General features: G+C 43.3%; 1 protein-coding gene across 2 annotated transcripts in view; it reads right to left on the bottom strand.

The window, feature by feature from the left end:
* SPRED2 (sprouty related EVH1 domain containing 2) overlaps nucleotides 1-21,583 on the bottom strand; it is a 60,279-nt gene that overhangs the window by 32,309 nt on the left and 6,387 nt on the right. The window contains exon 1 of one of the 2 annotated variants that reach the window (XM_027710181.2): nucleotides 2,507-2,766. The exons of the other annotated variant lie outside the window; for it this stretch is intronic. Within the exon in view, the coding sequence (XP_027565982.1) occupies nucleotides 2,507-2,523 (17 nt within the window). The 5' untranslated portion in view covers nucleotides 2,524-2,766. Of the gene's footprint in view, nucleotides 1-2,506; nucleotides 2,767-21,583 lie in introns of those variants that run through there. 2 annotated transcript variants of the gene reach the window in all.

Here is a 21,583-nt window from a genome sequence, read left to right as displayed (position 1 = left end):
AGCCATCTGTGCCTCTCTGGTCAGATCAAATGTTAGAATGCAGCCTGAAGAAAACCATGGAAAACCTCCCAAAAGTTTTCCTTGCCCTCACTTCTGCACCATACCAGGAACGTAGAACCACTCTATCTGTAACCCAACTTCAGTATCGCAAATTTGCAATCTGTATTTTTCTGTCTTTCAAATCTAATACCATCAGAATAAAAAGGCATCTGGGAAATTTTAATTTCCACACAGTCAAAGTAAATACAAGACAGGTCAGTCTCCACATTCCTTGCTCCAGAGATGCTGGTCAAGAGCAGCCCCAAAGAGGGGTCAGGTCCTCCACAGCCAGTGCTCAGCAAGCCTGGGTTTGCTTCAAGCACTTCAGCGCATCCAAAAATCCTTCATAGGAAAAATTAATAGCAGTTTTGTTTGGGGGTTTTTTCATGAAGAAAAAGGACTTCTCAAAAAACCAAGACACCTGCAACAACCCAGCCACCCGCCTCCACATCTCCCTTAAATACCGAGGCAGAGAGGAACAAAGGAATCCTTTCACCAAAACGTGTGTTCAACATTTAAGGCTGATTTTACTGAGTTTACGAGAAGCAGCTCTATTCTAACCAGCTCAAATGGGATTTCATAATGCCATAATTATTTCAGATGCTTCTAGGAAGTACATGAAAACTCATTTTTAAAATACATACATATATACATATAAATACATACAACGTAGTCCTGCATGGACTACATCCATCTTTCAGCCTCTCCTGTGCCAGACTTGCCTGATGATCCCCACAAAGTGCTGTACACATGGGCAAAACCTCGAACAAACTGGCAAGCAGCTTTTAGGGAAAAAAGTTGGCTTGCAAGAATGCTGATGGGCAAGCAAAGATCCATTGACGCAGCTCAAGTGCATGGAATTTAAGCGGTCTCCCAGAAATCAGCTTATTATGCAAACAATATTGAATTAAAAAGGAAGTCTAACAGCATCAGGGCAGGTTAATTTATGAGTTGTGTCTGTATAGAAGCATCTATGTAACATGTTGAAATTGTGTTAGAGCTATCAAAATCCACAGCAAATCTTGCCATAAAAAGACCCAAAAAGTTGGGCTTTTTTCCTATAAGACAGATGTGACATCAGTGGCATACACACACTCACAACAGAACTTTTAATGAAATCTTATTTCATTTATTTTAATGAAAATGTTAACGAAATTTTAATGAAAACAGAATCATTTAATGAAATCTGTAAAAAAAAGTTTTCTTTGAATTTGTTGAATGGGTCAATTTTGCAATAAATGGCTATAGCTGCATATGGTGGCATGTCTTGAAAAATTACAAGGGACAGCAAAAAACAAACAAAAAAATCAGTTAAATAACACAATACATTTGAATAATTTGGCCTGCAGCTTGTGCAGTACTGGCAAGAGTTGCACACTCAAGTCCTCCTATTTTTGTGCAAGAGTATGAAATATTAACAGATTACAAGGAAACTAATTAGTACTATCATTTACTGTAATGAGAACGGAAGTTGTTGTTGCATGACAGATGGTATTTGTTTTATATCACATGTAAGATAAGCAAAAATCACATAAAAGTTTAGCCAGGCAAACAGGTAGATCCATAAGAACTGCATCCTGAATTGATTCCCCCCCATCTCAAAAAAAGCGCCACAACCAAGTTCTACCCTAATTTTTTTTTCTAACATACACTGACCTTAAACACTGTTAGTGCTATCCTATGCTACCTAACAAGCACAGCAACTGTATTCCATAAAAATAATTATGTATCCACGCCAACATAGACACAGTCTTTCTGAAAACTCAAAGTTTACAAAGGAAAGAAAAAAATCCAGAAATTGCTCACCCAAAGCAATTGAATTTCCCCCCACTATCCTCCATTTTCATCAGTGGAGACGACTTTATTTATCCCTCTGTAAACATCCTCCATAACATGTATGTTACAACTACAAAGGGTAGACAATACTTTGCAAATATAAAAAAAATAAATTCTGTGACTCAATTCCACCTGAATCTGTATCAGAGGAGGGGTGAGGGAGTAAGCAGGATAACTGTGGTTTAAAGCTAAGGGGTTTTTATCTTTTGCCAGATAAATGAACTTTAAAAAAAAAAAGAATACATTCTTAGCTACATCAAAACCAGCATGCACATTGATTTTGCCTTCCACCTCTCTTTAAATCTCCTACTTCATCAAGTGTCCATGGAGAGGGACATCAAGGGAAGCAGCTTCCCAGGGAGCATCTATTTTCCTCTCTGTATTTAAGAGAGGGTGCATGCTAAACCATTACTTCTGAAAAAAAAAAAAAAGAAAGAAAAAGATATGAAACCAGAAATGAAAGGCAGTGTTTCACAGAAGTAGTCTTACATATTCACTGATAAATCATATGCTGATTTAGACAACATTCAGAAGGGCTGTGGGGGCAGATGGGGGAAGGCGGAGGAAAAAACCCCACCAACCCAAGAGAAAAAAATATATGAAACTATATCCAGGCAGAACACACACTTACCTGCTGGGGGATGCCATTTCCTCTACATTTTACACCCTCTTTGCTCCGTTTTACCATCATTGCCACCGCCAGCCTCCCGTGGCACTGGCTACCCCACGTCCCAGTGTCCCAGCTGGCTGCTGCTGGGCGAGGAAGCGGCTTCCCCCCATGCGTGATTCAGTCTCCTTGAGGGATGTGCTGCATTGTACCGGGTGAGTCATCCCAGAGGTATTCTGCACATTACAGCCCCAGCCGGACCATTACTCATTCGCAATATCCTCCCGGCTCGAAGAGCACAAGCGCACGCATCGACCAAAGATCCTCGCTTCCCCACCCCGGTTATAGGCTGGAAAAAAAATAAAATGATTATGATACAACCCCCATAAATCCATAAGGGGGGGTGTTCAGCAGCAGCTGACGGGGCGAACGTGCTGCCCGGAGGTTGCACCAGCCCGGCAGGCGCGGCACTCGCTCACCCAGGACTACAAACAGGTCCAAAGTTGAACGCAGGTGTCACATCCTCTGGTAAACCCGTCAGCACTTTAATTCCCCCAAAGCTGCTAACACAGCGCTGGGACCAAGGGTCCAAACAACTCAACAGGCCCAGAGGAAGCACTCAGCCTCCCAAGGTGTCTGTCTCCATCGCAAGTTTTGATGGGATTTTAAATATTTCCAGCTTGCAGCAGGTTGGTATTTCTAAGTATCAGCTACAGATCCTTGTGTTCCATACCTTTGCAGGCAGCTCAGGCTACTGAAGCGCCAACACAGCGACATCCCTACACAGGAGCTTAATTTTGGACAGCTGGTCTCAAAGTGCTCCATTGCAGCTCAGAAACTTTCCCAACCACGGGATCTCCTCAGAGCTCAGCCAGTTTGTTGTGTATGTCCCCCCAAGTTATATGATCATCCCTAAACACCCTCTCATTAAAGCAGAAATGTTGCTCAAGAGCTGCTTCGGCACCAATGACAAGAATAAAAATTGTGACACTGGGGCTCTGAAAAGCAGCTTCTAAAAATACTTGTCCAGTTTCTGAACTAATCTATGCTGATGATTAGGCAGGAGGGGAAAAGAAAGCTAACTGAAGTGTTTCCAGGCTCAGCTGCTTCTGCCTTCCTTAAATCCAATCTGTTTTAACCCTGATTTGGAGCAAAAACTACTTTTTTCTGCAAGATGGAGAATGGTGAACGCCTAAAAACATCCTTTAGGAAAGGTGCATCCCCACCTTGGAGACATAGTAACCTAAACCCACATACGCTCTTGAAAACGTCAAGCTTGGACCACAGAAATGCTGAGCCTGAGATCAAGAAGGCTTGAACCCAGTTTCAGTGCATAGACACCGGACTGCAGAGAGGACATTGAGGACATCTGAGGGGGCTGGACTAGATGGCCTTTAAAGGTCCCTTCCATTCCAAACTATTTTATGATTCTATGACATTCAGAGTCACCAGCATTTATTCACTGCTTCTCTCCAGCACCCAGCAAGCACTTGTGCAGGTGTAGCTACAGGCACCTATTTGCAGCTTGGCTGGATTGTGTCATGACAGTGGAATCAAGCTACGCTCCAAAGCCATGCTGAAGGCAACAGGCAGCATGTTAAGTTTGTTATAGTGGTATCAGGTGACAGCTGCATGTACTGTATTTCAATATAGAACATAAAAGGGTCTTTAATTTAATGGGCAAAGAGTACTGTGTTGGTAGTGGTGCATTTTCAGCTGATGGGTACCTCTTTAGTCAGAGTACCACGGTATGCAAGCAACTAAAAAAATACGTGTGTGGGTTTTTTTTTAAGTTTTAATTGCACATCCCCAGTCCACTTCTCATCCTATTCAGTTCTACTAAAATTTGCTGCCTCACTTTCTTCTTCAAGCTCTGCAGCAGCCCTGCTTCCTACCATCAAATGCTTAAAGCAGCAGCCATCAGCTCTGTTCTTAGCTGTCTACAGCAAGAACTCAGAACAAAAGTCCAAGGCAGCATCTGCCAAAAAAAAATTAAAAAAAGCTGCCTGGCACTTTTTGCTGCAAGTCCAGTTTCTAAAGCTTTTCTCCCAAGGGACAGAAGATGAAATTAACCTCCCTGTGTTAAGACAAAACTATCTTTGAATAAGTTGTGTTGTAATCATGTTTTTGAAACAATAATCTTGAGTGGTTACATCTCCCCAAAGTTTCCCTGTTTTCTCGCCTTTCTACTGCTCTGCAGACCGTCCTGCCACTGGTCCTCCTAGAAACTCAAGGCTCAGCACAAGGAGAGACTCGGGACTATGAGAAGGTTTTTATGGAGAAGTGGTGTAACAAACACGATTCCAGCATTACCACATTACATGGAAAAGCCATCACACTGTACAGGGAACACGGTCTCACAGCTGCTGCGGGGCAGCTCTCAGCTCACAGGGCTGGGTTCATCCATGACCTGGGTATTCTCTGCAAAGCTGCCTGTTTGCTGGTCTGCCCAGGGTCAGGAGCAGGTAGGGAGAAACACTCTGTATGTGAAAATGCAAGACAGAGAAAAGCTCTCTGTTACAAATGTTACAGTGTGCTCAATCCATAGTGATGTCTCCTGTCTACACTGAGAAGCTGTTGCATCAGTCAAGAAGAAGAAGAACCACCACTTCATTCAGGTGGCTTCAAGCCCTGCTCCCAAGGGTTTTCTCTGAAGGGAAGCAAGTATCAAGTCACCGGATCAGCATCAGCTGAATCACTGGTTGGGTTCTCACCTTTGCACGTGTTCTTTAACTTAAAGTCTAAGCTAGCAAACCTCAGCTCCAGTGTTGGCAATGCTGCTGCACTTTTTTCTTTAATTATTATCATAACAGTAAATATTATTTTTCCCTTCAAATACTACCCCATCCAGCAGATTGCACACCCATCCCTACTAGCTCAGTGCCACAGTGAAATATCCTCTAAAGCTTTCCTGCGATTCCTACCTTGGACTGGTGAGTGGCTGTGCCAACACACAAACACTTCCCCCATTTCCCAGAGAGGTGCACACTGCTACGGGGTTTTGCTGTTACAAATCCAAAGCAAACATTGCAACTGGAGAGCCAACAAGGTGGTGGATCTGCCTTTTGCTGCCCACCTTGCCAACTGCAAGCATGGTTCAAAGAGCTGAGACTGTGGTCGGAGCGAGAGGAGCCCGTTTTCACTGAGGCTGCTGCATTACTTGTGGTGAGGAGAAAGAAATCCAGTCACCTTGCTAATACCAGTCATATTAATGGGCTGAACTTCTGCAGCACAACATTAACACGGTGCATGGGACCAAGCCTGACAGCTTGTGAACCAGGAAAAAAGATGTTTCAGCACATAATTTCAGTGCAGTGTAGGGTTTCTGAGTATCTGCAGTCCCAGGTCCATATGGGGGACATAAACTTGTCATGATTCATCATCTGGGGACACCAGGCAACCTATCTTGGGTGTAGCATTCAAGATTATCTACAGAATACTGCCTAAACATTGCTTACCGTACCTTGTGAGAGAGGTAAAGAAGGTCGCTTTTCTCCATTTTTGTTTTAACTAAAAAAAAAAAAACCCAACAAAACAAAACAACAACCAAACCCCCCTCCCCCCAAACAAACAACAAATCCAAACAAAAGATTTTATAGACATGGTCAGTGTAGCTTTACGCCTAGCACTTCAGAGACACCCATTGCACTCACGTTGTCCTTGTTGCCCACAAAGTTGCCTTGAATACAGCGTTCATTAAGAACTGTGTTGTAGGGAAGAGTAGGAAGTATGGCAAAAATAGGAAAAAGGGCACAAAAGTAGATCCTTAGGAAGGACTCAAACATTTTATGATGTGCTTGGGGCTTCTGAACATTCTGGGAGCACTGAAATGCTCCTCCCTACATATCATTATCCATGTTTTCCTTATTTTCCACATCATTCTCAGGGATGAATGGACCTTTGTACATATGGATGACAACAAAAAAATGACCCCAGCATAGATGGTATTTCCAGCCAGGACGCAGAAAGGCTCCGGGTGGAGGCCATATGGATTTAATTTTCCTGCACAGAGATCAAAGGAGAGCGCTCAGAGCGTCTTACTTGACTCCAAATAAACATCCATGACCAGAAAAGAGGTTACACAAATGACACGCATCGAGCTCCTCTGTGCCGGAAAAGCCTCATGTGCTTTTCTTCTAATTAAACCCTTCCTCCATGGCTCCTAATTGATACCTGGACAAACAGCTGTAATATACTCCAGGAAATCTAACCCCGTACTTTGCTTTACTTGTGTGACATGGACTTGATCATCACAGGGCACACTGCAAACTTTCATTTCCCTGATAGAAAACTGATTAAAAAAAAAAAAAACAACAACAAACTGAAAAAGCAAGGCCTTCCTCCTCCCCTTTTTTGCACTTTAATACTTAGTTCAAAGTCGAAGTACTTCACGTGGGAATCTTTTAACCACTGCATCTTTGCTTTCTCTTTTTTTCCCATACAAGTGTTCTCAGATTAATTATGCACATCCTAGACAACATATATCCAGTTTCTTGTCTTCTCCAGTTTCTTCCTTCTAGATTTCCAATCATCTTTACTGCTCTTTGAGGGTTGGTTATTTCTTTTGCAAACCCCTCATGCCAGGACTCCACACTCCATGCCAGAAGCACCTGCAAAAGCAGACGAAGAAGCAAGCACCACGATACGATAACCTTTATCCACCTACATTTCCAGAATCACTGAGAACTCCCATAAAACCATGTTGACCAGTTCCAAGTTCATACTCTCAATCTGATGCTGACTGCACCTCCTGTCAGCCAGCTCCTTGTTTTGCTGGGGCCTGACTTCAGCTAACCAGCTTAAATTTCCAGGATCACTCTGCTTCTCCTGTCAGTGTTAGTAAAACATTATCCTGCCCTTAAAATGTACCTTGTCCAGCTCTTTCCAGCGCTCTTGGGAACAATCTGCTACTTTACAGACTTAAAGGAAGATGGTTACCACTTACGAGTCTACTTTCATTTTTAGTAGTGTGGGAATTATTGCTCATTTATGACAGTGATCCTCACAGTCTGCTTTTGTCAGAGCACAGAAGACAATACCAGGCAGGTTTTCCCTCCTGTATGGAGCACTGCAAGCTTCACCATGCCTGCCCTGGATCAGGACATCCAGCATTAACTATTTTTACAAGGGCGTGCAGTGATAAGACAAGGGGGGAACGGCTTTAAAGATGAATGAGGGCAGGTTTAGATTAGACATTAGGAATAAATTCTTACTCAGAGGGTGGTGAGGCACTGGCACAGGTTGCCAAGAGAAGATGTGGATGCCCCATGCCCCATCCCTGGAAGTGTCCAAGGTCAGGTTGGAGGGAACTTTGAGCAACCTGGTCTAGTGGAAGGTGTCCCTGCCCATGGGAGGGGCTCTGGAACTGGGTAAACTTCAAGGTTCCTTGCAACCCAAACCGTTCTATGGTTCTACGATTCTATTTCCTAGCTCTCTGATTTTAATAAGTCCTCTAGCAGGCAGCACCAATACCTTTGGTTTCCTCTGGCCAACTGTGTGCATCTCCTAACCTCTACTTTGTTCTCCCTGCAGCCAGCTTTCCTGTTTACATCTCTGCCGTCGTTTCCCTTGGAAAGCCGGAGGGCTATGGAAAAAAAGGACAAACAAACAAGCGCTTCCTCAAAATGCTGGCAGTTGCGTGCCTGCGCCTCTCCTCCTACCACCGTCCTTCGCCCGGTCACAACAGTGTCACATGCATTTAACAGCTTGTATTTCCTGAGATCTGCTTTAACAGGCAGATCTTTTAAATGCTAAAAGACGTGGTGGTGCAAAGTGCCTGCTGAACGTACCACTGGCAAGAGGCATTTTGCTTGCAGAGAAGTCAGTCAGGGGATCATCTTGGGGTCATTCTGTATTCTCATTCTGGCAGGTAAGTTATATATCAGGTGAGTTATTCAACATGCTGCACATTCACGTTCTCACACCAATTCCTTCCAAAAAGGTTCAGTATAGTGACAGCTGGAGTCCTCTGGCACCTGAAGGAGGTTGAAGCCTCCCATGGTCTTTCCTTTTAGCACCAAAGATGGTGAAGGAGCTTCTCATCCTGTACCCATCAGAGTTTTTGGTGCACTCAATATCAGCTGAGAGCTGCCATCTCAAATCTCCTGGAATACCATAACATCAATGCCCCACATAAGGCCAAAAAAACCGCTAAGCAAGAGCTTATGCAAGTCCCATTTAATGGGCGACAACACTGTTCAAAAACATCAAAAAATGAATACTGAAGAAAAGCAACATTATCTTCTTGTGGAAGATCTGTGAGAGGAAAGCATTTACCTTTTCTCTTTGTGTAAAGCCCCATCTATACCATGCATTGCCCAATTCCCGTAAATTATTACAGTAATATCTACAAGAGAAGAAGATATACCCAGATTTTTTCCCCTAACTTCCCATTGGTTTTTTGCTGTCTCAAGCTCTGTTACCACCACTCTACGCATGTTCAGCAGATGATAATGAAACCACAAGTGTTTATCTCAATCCAAAATGGTTTCTTTTTTTTTTTTTTTCCTTCTCCCCTTAAACTCAGATTTAACTAGGGTTTTAATTCCTGTTTATCAAGGTCACAAAATCGACAGGAGATGCACACTTATCCTTTGATGCCCCTTATCCTTTGGTTTTCTTTTTCCTCAAGGCAGTTTGATCCAGTTATAAGTCTGACTTCCTTGCTTAGGATTTGCCTGCCTCTGCCACTACCTCCACCAACATCTTGCAGAAAGAGAAATTACAGCAAGGAAGAGTCTTGGTCTTTAGATAGGTCTCTGCTGCATTCGTGCAAAGGGAGGGCAGCTCCATGCCCAGCACTCCACTGTGATGTTCTGGCTCCCAGACAAGACAGTAGCGAAAGACTGACATGTCAAGACTGCCCTGCAAGGCCTTCTTTTGCACTAGAAATTAATGTTCAGAGGAAAGAGCAATGGCTTTGCAGCTTTTCGGCCTCCTAAGGGAGAGATATATGCACACACTGCCCAAAAGCAAGATGAATGCAAGCTTTGCTAACAGTTCTCACCATGATGGGAAATCACAAGTTGACAAGATGTCTGAAAAAAACCCATCAAATAAACCCCCTCATCCAAGACTCTCTGAGGCAGATGAAGTGCTATTTTCAGTATTAATCTGCAAGGTGGGGCAAGGACCTGCAAGCTGCTTCTTCATCCAGGGATGCCTTTTTATTAATGTTAGCATCATGAGGAGGCCGGTGCCCAAACTGCGCTTCCTCCACTGCAGGGACAGCCCTGGGAGCTACCAGGCCAACACTGTGAAGATGCTCTGGGATATAAATGCAATCCAGTGCATCCCACCACAGAAATCCGAGGCAGTGCCAGAACAAGCACCGAGTTACAGGCCCAGCTCCAAAGGATTCAGTGACAGAGTCGGATGATGACAGCTCCATTCGAAATAGAAAGCTGAGGGGGAAAGCCAGTTACTCATCCAAATCCAGTGCTCTCCCTTGGAAATGCATGGATGATGCATACTGTCAATTCTGAGATGGGAGAAATCACATTTCTCCCGTCTTCACCCAGTCCAGATGTGCCTGGGTTGTAATGAGTCCATGGAGGATTTGGGAGTTCAGTCCTCATCCAACACACAAGCACATGCATGTTTTAGGAAGAATACATTTACATGCCCACATTTAATGCATGTATTTTAAAACTGTGCTGAGATAAGCTAACAGTAACAAAAATTAGTAGTGTAGCAGCTGAAAAGATTGCCTCCATCCCATTATAACAAGGCAACACAAGAGCTGGATGTAGAAAATGGGCACTTCTCTGCTGACTAACACTCAACCTTGCTAATAAATTAGGTGGAAATCTGTGGTCTCAAGAGAAAGCCCAGATGTAGTAGCATCCCTCTTCCAGGAGTCCAGCTCACACTTGGACAGGAGACCTCCAGATGCACTCACAACCAAGTAAATGAAGTCTAGCTGAAACAATGCTTCGCCAAAACCAACACAGAGACAGTGACCTCTGGAATTTGGTGCTACTTGCAGATGTCCTAAAGGATGCCATCAACTAAGTCATAAAGAAAGTACTTTAACCCCTGGCAGTGATTCATCAAGATATTTTTTCTAGCAAAAAAGCCTTATTACTGAGGGGAGGGTTTCCTATTATTTGTAGGAAAACTCAGAAGAGAACAAGTAGATACTAATTTGTTAAAAAGACAGATAAACATGTACAGGAAATACTTCTATGAAGGTCCTGATCCTCTGAAGATTAACAATCTACAGTACTGGAGACAAAACCATGACACTGAGGAAATAACGAACTATAAAAACAGGAAGAAGTGGAAGTTTATTTTTTTATGTTATTTTGAGGGAATATTTGTTTTTCTGAAGCTTAAGATACCAGCAAAAGCCTCCATCTGCAGGTCACACTATTCTCTATACAAAAGCAGCTGCACAGATTTTCCTCGCCCAGGTCCCCAGAGCTGTTGGATGAGGAGGCCATCCTGCACATTACAGATCTGCTGCCTCCTTAATCGACATTGTTATTCAGTTTTCACCTCATCTGAAGTCATTACAAGTTGTTGCATGGACAGTGTTTTGTCCGTGACGCCAATAAATCATGTTATTTTGCTGTTGCATTTCCCCCCACAGCCACAGGACTGGGTGCTCCCTCCAGATACGTATTTTGGTATATTTACCATAATAACATTAAGGTAGTACTTGTTGGAAATGAAGGGTTTTGCCACTAGTGTCATGCCTTATACCTAAGTTATCTCCAGTGAGTCAGTCTGAGGCACAGCACTGCCCAGGGGTCTTCTGCTGTTAAAGGAGGTGGAGAGTGTAGGAGACAGGGACACCACATCAATTTATCTTCACCCAGGGTCTTTTTGAAGCAACTTCTCCACCTTTTCCCTGCAAAAGCCTAACAGAAATTTAGATAATTCCCACCACAGCCAATGCTATGCACACGTGCTGAGTGCCAACCTAGAAGCAGAATGACGCTCACATCTGCCCGCAGAACTCCCAGAGCACGAAAAGCCATCAATGCAGAAAATAAGTTTAACTTAACCCGAAAGAAAGGTTTAAGTATTTATTCTCCTAATACGTCTTCATCACTTCACTCTTTACTGACACTTAAGAGTTGAATTATTTTTGCCCACTGAAAGCGATCCCTTTGAACTAGGGCATTCGTAGTTTAGGAAATATAATTAAATTTCCACGTTAGTTAGCGGATGTTAGTTAACTATCGTGGGGAAATGATCTACATTAAAAAAAGACAAGTACAATCAGCTTTCCACTTGGATTTGACCTCTACCACAACTGGAATGAAGATGTAGATGCTATTTGTATGCTTACTGCATGGAGCATTTGTACAAATATATAAGTATCTATATATTGGATCAAATATTAAGCATTTGCTTTTTGTTTGACACAGAATATACCAAGCCACATGTCTTCTGGTTTTGTGTCACGTAGGACTATGACGGTATGGTCAACAGTGGGTACCTGCCCTTTTGCCAATTCACATTCCCTTTTCATGTGATACATTACATTAAAATCCTTTAATGAACTGCTGCACATTCAACAGACCAGCTGTTACCTTTGCTATCTTTTGGTTTTGTCTCTCATGTGTCCTAATGTACCAGGGTTTTATGAGACCAAATGTTCTACATCACCTTGTAGCTCCTCGTGTTAACTACCGGTGTTGGTAATTAAACATTTCACATCAATTACAAGCAGAAATTGGAATAATAATAACACAGAGACAGAGCCCTTGAGCACCAGTTTCTAGGAAATTGCTATCAAGGCTGTTAAAGTTTATGCTCTCTTGCTAATTAAGTATTTGAGGTGGACCTGTATACAGTGCTCACCAAGGTTCCCTAAGCTTTGCACTCTGAAATGCCACGCAGAAATGTCATTTCAACCTTGAAATGACACCCAGACAATCTGGCTTCACCCCTTCTTTGCTCTAGATGAAGATGAAGGAATGAGCTACCAAAAAAACCTGGACAGTACTTCCACAAAAATACCAAACTTTGACTTCTGCCATTCAGGCAGATCATCAGGTGAGAGCCAATCCCCAAGAGATACATCTGTCATCTGCCAATACCCAAGAGATACTTTCACAAGTCACAGACTGGCTCTTCAAGTCCCTGCCTTCAAAGCACATAAAAACAGCATGAAGTAAGACAAAACCAAATTAAAACGATGGGTGCCTTGTCCAAAGCAGGCTTTCAAGCTTTGGCAGCCCTGGTGACAGAACACATGGGGTCCAGGACAGCTGTAAGCCAGTTGATGCTGAAAGTATTGGACATTTCTTCTTCTGGGACATCTCATGGTTTCTTGGCTTTGCACAGCCCTGGCTAGCATGTTTTTGCCTTATCCAGTAAATCCACCAGTTTTGGAGATCCATGGGTACTTGTATGCCAATGACACCAGGAAAAAAAAAAAAAAAGTCAAGCAGCTTCAAAAATCTTGATGGCACTTACAGACTGTGGACTCTCCTGCCAACCAAGGTAGCAAGGGGAAGGCTGGGCTCTGGTGCCAGGGACCCCAGATGCCCAGCATGCCTATAATGACCACCTGTTGCTGGTATGGAGGATGGTACAGGGACTATTTCAAAAATCCCACTCCTGGATAGCGCTTGGGACTTCCGTGTGACCCTATGCCAAGCACGTGGCATTGCAAGTTCCACGTGGCTCCTCACTTGCTTTCCTGAAACCCTGCTGTGAAATGGGCAAGGATGGCTCTGCTGAGCCCAGCGGTGCTCACACCATTTCCAAACAGCAGGTTTTATTAACTTCAGCCTGCTAGCAGCTGGCAAGGCAATAACCTCCATCCACGGGCTGCTGAAAGTGCTACATCCCATTGAGATTTGTAGGGATAAAATTAAGTTTTTCCTTTGATAGGGAGTAATTCTTGCTCGGTGCCACAATGCTTGTTCGGGCAGGCTTTCTATTCACCTGGGGCAAGCACGCTCTTCAAGCTTAATTAGATCATATCCCTGGCTAAAACACTTAACAGTTAATTGAAACTTTGTGCCAACCTATGGTCTTCTCTGCATGTCTCTCATGCCTTGTGTCGTGGAAGTCCAAGGGTGGGAGTGCACTGAGAGGTGGGAAGAAGGTTTAATTTGAGCCAAAAGGAATAACACGTTCGGCAGCGCCCAGCTAAAGAAATAAAAATAAAATGAAAATCCACTCTGCCACAGTCCTGCTCCATGACATGAGCAGACTAATATATGCACGATCCATAATGCAGAGGAGAGTTAAATCCCAAAAAGTGTTGGCAAAACTAGAGGCACAACCATGGACAACACAAGCCAGGACTGCTGTGCTACACAAGATGGGGAGACAGCCTGCATAAGCCTTGGAGCTACCAACAACACACTCTTGACAAAACTAAGGCCATCCAGCAGAGGGAAGTTAGCACATAGAAAAGCAAGTATTTTTCTGAAGCACAGAAGAGGTTAGTGTATTTAGCATTTAATTAGATCATGAATGACAAAGCTACAATGTTACAAAAGAAAGTTCCTGTATTTAAAACGTTCCAAAATAAAATGAATAGAAGGACTGGATTTTAGCCTTTCAGGTATTTCCTTCCTCATATTTAAGGTCTAGTTTTCAGAATAAGTTAAATATAAAACAGTAAGAACAGGTACAAGCTGTGAACAAGCACAATCCTTTCAGTTTTTCTCTATTCAATTAAGTGAAGAAACTCATTCATGTTCCCTGCAACACAGCACCTTCCAACAAGCCACACTTTCCCCTCTTTCCAGTTGTACATTTTCTCTGAGTTTTAAAAATTTACCTTTGCTGTCAGAGGAGTTTCTAAATCCCCTCTGTGAATGATGCAGCCAGAGATGCCTGAAACAGATGCTCAACCAGGGACAATTCCATTGAAGCCATGCAAGGAAAACCCTACTCAGGGAGCTGTAAGGACATCTGGCAATCTACAGGTAGGACTTTCCTGGACCTTATATAATACATCCTCAAGCAAAAGATCATAAACTTTCCAAGTGTTCTGCTGTCCAGAATTCGAAGCTAAACATCAAATCAGCAAAACACCCTAGTGGGCTATTTCCTTTCACTGATGAAGACTTATAACTTCCAAGTGTCTTGAAATGCACGACATAACAGGAAAATTCACCTCTGGATTCAAAAAGACAAAACAAAAACCCAACAAACTTTTCTGCATTTTCTGTACTTTTTGCAAGAGTTCTTGGGCAGAGCTTTAGGCACTAGACAGTTTTTTCTTAACACAACACCACTTCTGTGAAACACAGCACGGCTCCCTTCATTGTTTGCTCTGCACTGTGGACTTCCACACTGCACGTCCCTCCTTGCCAACCACAGCCATCCGTCATGCTTCACTTGCCTCTCCCTGGCTATTTACTTAAGGCTGGGTACAGCCAGGAATTCCTTCGTGTAACAAAGTGTACAAACGTGCTTTTATACCGGGCATTTCGACGCTGGAGAGTGCTCTCTCAAGGAGTTTCCCTTTTCTTCCCTGAGGAGCCGGTTTTACTCAGAAGCTCAGGGACCAGCAGAAGTTTCTTGCTGACAAAAGTCACATGCAGAAGTGGAGGAAAGGGGCTGAACATTTATTCCATCCACCTAAGGAAACGAGAGCTTAAAAGAGTGGTTGGGTATTGTTGAGAGCCTTTTTCAATTAAAGAACTTGCAAAAACCCAAAGCACCCCTCTCTCTTGAACCATTCTGTAAACAGGGGTTCGGTGTGACCTTCTGCTCCCCACCACTTCATGGAAGAAAGCAGAGTTGTTTTTCCTTTGGAAACATCATAGCAACTCAGTACTGCCAAGGAAATGCACAAAACTGGTGGTTGTTGTACCTCTGAAGTCACCTGAAGATACACTGTTATCATGCATCTGGGTGACATCACGCAGGCAAGGTGATGAGGATGAACCCGAGGCACACAGGCTTGAACCAGCAGCTGAGGTAGAAGCCAACTGCCACACTGCTGGGCATCTGCATCCTGCAGAATCCAGAAAGGAAGACATGATAGGGCTTAACAGGCAAGAAAAAAGCCAGGTGTTCTGTATCTGGTAAGGCATGCACCTCTGAATGATAAACCAAGGAAGACCCATCACATCTGACACTGGAAGGTACCGTCTGCAGACAGAAGATTCACTTCTCCTGGTCTAAGAAAAATATAGTCACGACCTTCCTGTGCCCCCTGTAGCAAGGAGTGACCCAACTGGCCCCATTTCACACCATGGCAGTTAATAAAACAATAAACTGGAATGAATCAGTACAAAAAACTAAGTGTTTTTTCTGCTGACCTATCACCAATTAAGACAAATTTCTCTGCCATCCTATCCTTGCCTTCTCTCCCCGCTGCTCTCACTACATGCAGGGATGTTTACATCAATATACACTGCAAAACAAAAAAAAAAATCTAGTGTTAAGCACACTCAAAAGTAACATTGGTAGCTATTTACCAAGTATTTTTTAATGCATGCTAAGATTTGGACAGTCCCTTTCATAAAAAGATGAGAGGATGTGAAGGATCTGTCTTCGATGCTCAGTTCTCAGCTGAAAGCCAGTTAATGTTGACCATCTGAAGAGACAAACTCTTCCAGTCACAGGCATGTTCCCTACAACCATCATCATCAGCTTTCAGCTAGATCCCTGAAGTCCATTAATGAGTCCTTCATAGCATTAATCACAACAAACAGCATATGTTATATATTGACTCCAACTGTTCCTCAGACAACTGGTCAGAGACAACAGATCCAGATGCCTCTCCCAAAGCAGCTGGGTTTTTCCACCCTTGCTTACAAGGCAGGGGTTGCTTTAATATTGGACAAAGGCAGCACCTGGCTGCTTTAAATATCCATACCATGAGTAGGTATAGCCAGAGCTCACTACCTGTGATCCAAGGTAGATGATCACCGGGAGAAGGTCCAACCAGGGATGCTCATTTTTAGTCCCACCCTCTACCATTTATATCTCAAGAAATCAGAGCAACCTTTTCCTTCTTAAAACATGTACAGGCAAGTGCTACTTGCAGTTGAGTATCTTCAGGAAGGTACCAGATTCATGTAGAACCACAATCCAGTAAATGGTCTTGTGAAAAATTATTCTTCCCATTCCTGCAGCAGAGAATAAGCAGAAGAGGGAAACAGTCTAGTAATATTTAACTGCCTTTTTTTTAATTTCATATCAAGTTTGCACAAAAGGTATGTGTTTTACTGAAATCTCAAAATTTAAGTGCTGGAACAAAGGACACATTTTCCCCTGTATCATCGTACCCAAAATCAACACAGAAACCTCAGATATATCTGTAATCCAACGAGAACTGATTCAGAAAAGCACCTTGTGATTTTATTGCTTTAATCACTGCAGAACGTGGAGAGCATTTGGCCAACAGACGCAAACCCAAAGCACCAAGTGCTGTCCTACCCAATGCTATTCCCCTTTGGTTTTCTTTTAAGTCAGCACTGAAAAAGCAAATTAAGCTTCCAACTCTCAGCTCCTATAATCACATGAGATACATGGCACCGACTCCAGAAGTTTATATATTTTCTTTTTAAAACATGAATGGGAAAGTGTACACAAACACCCTTCTTTCCCCATCCCTTCCTTCCCATAAGGAGGGCTGTTTGTTTTTTTATTTGACCTTATGAAAGGCTAGGGAAGCTATTCCACCAATACTCTGATAAAGGTAGCCCACGCTTCCTTAGAGATACAGCAAAGGGAAGGAGGAAAAAAAAAACCCAATCACCAAAACACCCCCAACCAGCCACAAAGCTGCTAAATGTATTTTTTCATGACTTTTGTAAAGAACAGCAAATTTTATCAACAAATTATCCCAGTTCACAGTTCACTTAGAGCCTTCCTGAACAAGAAAATATAGAGTACATGAATGTAGAGGCACTAAGCACTGTAGAATCTCAGTGGTCCACAGCCAAACCCTCGTATTCAAGATAAAACCACCTCAGACGGGGCTTTCTGTGTTTCAATTTATGGATCCTTAGGACCACCATTTCTAAAACAGTCCATTCAGCTGCCAACTCTAGGGAAGAGTCTTTTTCGTTGCTTATGGAGGTTTGGAAAGAAGGGGAAGGGGGGGTTGCTTTTTTGCATGCCCTGGAAATTTATTTCAGGAATCTTGTTTAAAGGCGTGCATGCAGAACCAAACCAAATGAATGGTTGGTGGCAGACTTTGTTAAGCCATAATTTTTTTCATTCACAGGCTGTGATTTTAAAGGGCTCCTCAACCGCTCGCTGGGGGAGGATCAGCATAGCTGAGGTGAACAGGAACACCAGCCACTATCTCCACACCCAAAAACTGGGAGATCCTGGTTAGATCTTGGCCTCTGGGCACATGAGCATTTTTGGGATCTAATAATAAATCTTGGACGAAAGCGAGAAGATTTTTAGTGTTCAAGCACAGGAGATGACTTGGGTAAAAACATCACACATATTTAACATCATCCAGCCCGGTATCATGCAAAGACAGCCACGGCAATCCCAGGACCAACAGACTCTTCTGGAGTTCAATCCAAGGCATCAAAATAAGTATATTTCTGGCCCCTCTTTATGTGCTGTCTCTTTATCATTTCTGCACATACCACATACTTAAAATCCTAACTTTTAGGTGGGGGAAGATCATCCTCCCCCATGTACACATCAAGTCGAACGGATAAAATCCCCCACCTTCCTCCTGACTCTGCCCATCCGCACAACTCTGTGTTTGGAAGGATTTTAACCAAAAATGGTCACTTATCCAGACAGACTGACCTGGGAAGATTTAAGACTTCTGGGGAAGGGCAAGGGAGACATAGACTTTAATGACTAATAAACAAACCTGATGAACAGCTCAAAAAACAAACAAACAAAAAAGGCTGACATTTATCATATAACTTGTTTTAGGAACTACTGTAAAAAGGCACATCACTGACTTGATAAGATCTTTCAAACCAGGGGAGTTTATGTATACATAGGCACAAGGGGAAATGGTTTATTTGGGCTTTAAGGTTCTTCCTGCAGGATGCAGTGTTTATAAAGGGTATTTCTAGAACTTCCTCATTGCATTTGTGAGATCGTGCTCTCCGTAAGTCTCCAGCTCATCTCTGCACCAGCCTGACCCTCTCCTATCACTCCCCCTTTAATTATTTTATTTTATTTATTGGTTTTAACCAACCTAGCTAACTCTCTACATTTCACTTCCTTCAGACAACAAGCAGAAGCTCATCTCCAGCACTGCTTAATAACTTTCCAGCCATTCAACACACTCTCATGAAGCATTACTATACCAAAATGCCAAATACTTTCACAGAAAAAAAAAAAAGGAATTTTTTTCTCTTAAGCAGCTCTAGTGGTTTAATTGCAATTAAACAGAGAAAAGCTCTTCACTAAGCTCTTCCTCTAGGTCAACCAAACACCAGGTGCCTTTTTTAAAAACACGAGCTCACTCAAGCAATGCAAATATCACAATTACTATTTTATAAAACTCTGTACCATTTCCTAACCTTTTTATCTTTACAGCCACCAAACTGCATACATCCAGTAACAACATGTAAAGCAATGACGAGCTGCAACCAGCTTAACAGCTCCCATGCCAAGTTTCAGTCAAGGATGAATTATGTTGGCAGCACTATAAATTTCCAGCGAAAAACTTTTTGCTGTAATTTCACTAGTATTTAAAAAAAAAAAAGGCAGCACACTGCTGAAGTATCAGTGTAATTTAGACATACAGACTTTAAATACATGGAGCATAACAAGCTCCTGAAATACAGGGATTTACGCTGAGGTCTAGCAGGGGTGCCTATCCTGGATCTCCCTTGCCACTGAGGCAAGCACGGGTTTTAATAAAAGTTAAATTAAAAAATTAAAAAAAAAAAATCAACTTTAAGGAACCAGGCACCTTGGGTTTTAACAAATGTGATCACATAAGGCAGCAGCATTGCTGAAATCGCAGAGAAGATGGCAGAAGGCAGGTCTAGCCCCCACTTTCAGCAATGTGCTCTCCCATGCAGCTCTTCAGTAGCCAACCTGGAAGCAGAGGGGGGTGAATTTCTCAGCTTGGCATGAGCAGGACCCACTGCATGGGGCATCTAAGGCAAAACTGGGCATTCATCACCCCACTGAGTCGCTGGACTTCTGATCTCACACCCTCACCCACACAGTACAGACGAATCACAGAGAGATGCAAAGACCCAAGCATTACAGCAATCACTCAAATAAATCAAACAAAAGTAAGTAACTGCACAAAAACTAAGCTACACAGCTGAGAAACTCCAAGCCTACTTTAAATTAGCTCAGGTGATACTTTCAGATCTCCACACGACTTTTAAGAACCATACAGTTTGTAAATAATCGCAACCCCAGAGCCAGATCCCTGCAGCAGCGGCTGAACGCACTCGCCAGCTCTGCTGATGCCTTCCAGCAGCTCTTTATGGCATCCCTTGGATTACTGCAAGACAAAAGAAGGAGCTCTCCAGTATTAACACCTGGATACTTTTTCTCTTCTCAGTCCTCAAGGTTTTACAAAGGTCCCAAGGACAACTGTCTCAGTGGGACCTTCCTGGCATTCCAGCCCAGAACGCCGCTCGCTTCCAAGGTACGATCCCAGCAATTCACCCGCCCCTTGCCTCGTTTTGTCCCAACTTGAGGCAAAGCACATGCTTCCCTATATGCTGCAACTTGAAGCATTAGTTAGCAACCTTCCATCAGCTCGGGGGCATACCTTTCCACTCATAAAACCAGGTAAACAGCCAGCATGCCTTCCAAGCACTTGGAAACCCAGGCGGGAGTGTTTGGACATGTCAGCGGAAGAAATGCAGCGAGCGGAGGTGAGCTGAGCTCTCTGCCTTCAGCCTGGGGGGTGAACACGATGGGTATGTTTTTGGGCAGCATCCAACTCACCATGGGGACCTGCTCAAGGTGTTACAGCTGAGGAGTCTCTACAGCGGCAGAAAAATGAGTGCTGCCAACATCTAAAGGGAGGAACACCCCACCTAAAAACAGATATACACAAGGCTATGTGTATGTCAGCTCATGTCCCTGCCCCCAAAAAGCGCTTTCCACCACCAGCATCTGAATTAAGAAATAAATAAAAAGCATAAATGGTCTAGAGACTCAAACAGAAAAGAAGAAAAAAAAAAAACCACACAGATATGTTCTAGCTCAGATGCTAATTGCTGCTAGTGGCATCAACTAATCCTAAGCATGGACTTAACTCCTATAAAACCACATCATTTAAGAAATCTTGTCTTTCCGCAGGCGAGGGGAGGACCAGGAAGGAGCTGGTAGGCGAGACCGTGGTGCTGCAACAGGCTCTGGTGTTTAGGGAAGGAGCTTTGCGATTTCCCACAGCGTTTTGAAACTCTGACTGCTGTGCAAATGCCTCCAGTGTATTTCAGATACTGCGATGGAAACTAATCTTGCTCCCAACTATTCAACAAACAGGCAAGCAGTGCTCAACACTTCAATGTACAGCACAGGGGGAGAAGCTGCCTAGTCCTCAGACTCACTTTTAACCGGCAAGAAAAGGAGTAATGGGACTATCCAAACAGGATGTATGTATAATGCAGTTAAAATCCCCCCAACCTAAGTGTTTCCAGATCTCCTTGGGACTCGAGTGCATGTGCAGAACACGCTCCTGTCCTTGCACGGCAGCGCAGGTCCTTACAAGCAGAGAGATGTGTTTCCCATACGCAGGATCAAAAGACGCTATCAGGTTTTACAACACATCTCCCAGCGCCATCAGCACCAGTCTGGCAGAGAGCAGCAGCAGAGGTGGAACAGCCACCAACTCAACTTTCCTATTAAAAAAGGTGGGGGGAAGTGGTTGCTCTCAACAAGACACACACACTTTTTGTTCCTAGGAAGAGATGTATGCAGGTAACAAGTTCTAATGTTACTTTTAAAAGCCCATTTAATACACATGCAAATAAAAACCATCTATTTATTGTTTAGGTAGTTCACTGAAGACTACTTCTGGCTTGCCTTTTGCCTGATTTCTGTAGTACCTTGGACAAAAAGAACTAGCTAGCAAGGAGTAAGTTCCATCATCACATCAGTCTTCAGGTCATGAAATGCTTCTCTCCTTGCCAGGCATCTCTGTCAAAGTCCAAACATTTTGGGCAACTCTGCAATTCCACTGTTTTTGAACACACCTGCAGATGGGGA

Source organism: Pipra filicauda, unplaced genomic scaffold (assembly GCF_003945595.2).
Source record: "Pipra filicauda isolate LSUMZ 115617 unplaced genomic scaffold, ASM394559v2 scaffold109_size3271384_pilon, whole genome shotgun sequence".
In the NCBI taxonomy this organism is placed as follows: Eukaryota; Metazoa; Chordata; class Aves; order Passeriformes; family Pipridae; genus Pipra; species Pipra filicauda.
This window is presented reverse-complemented; position numbering and strand designations above follow the sequence as displayed.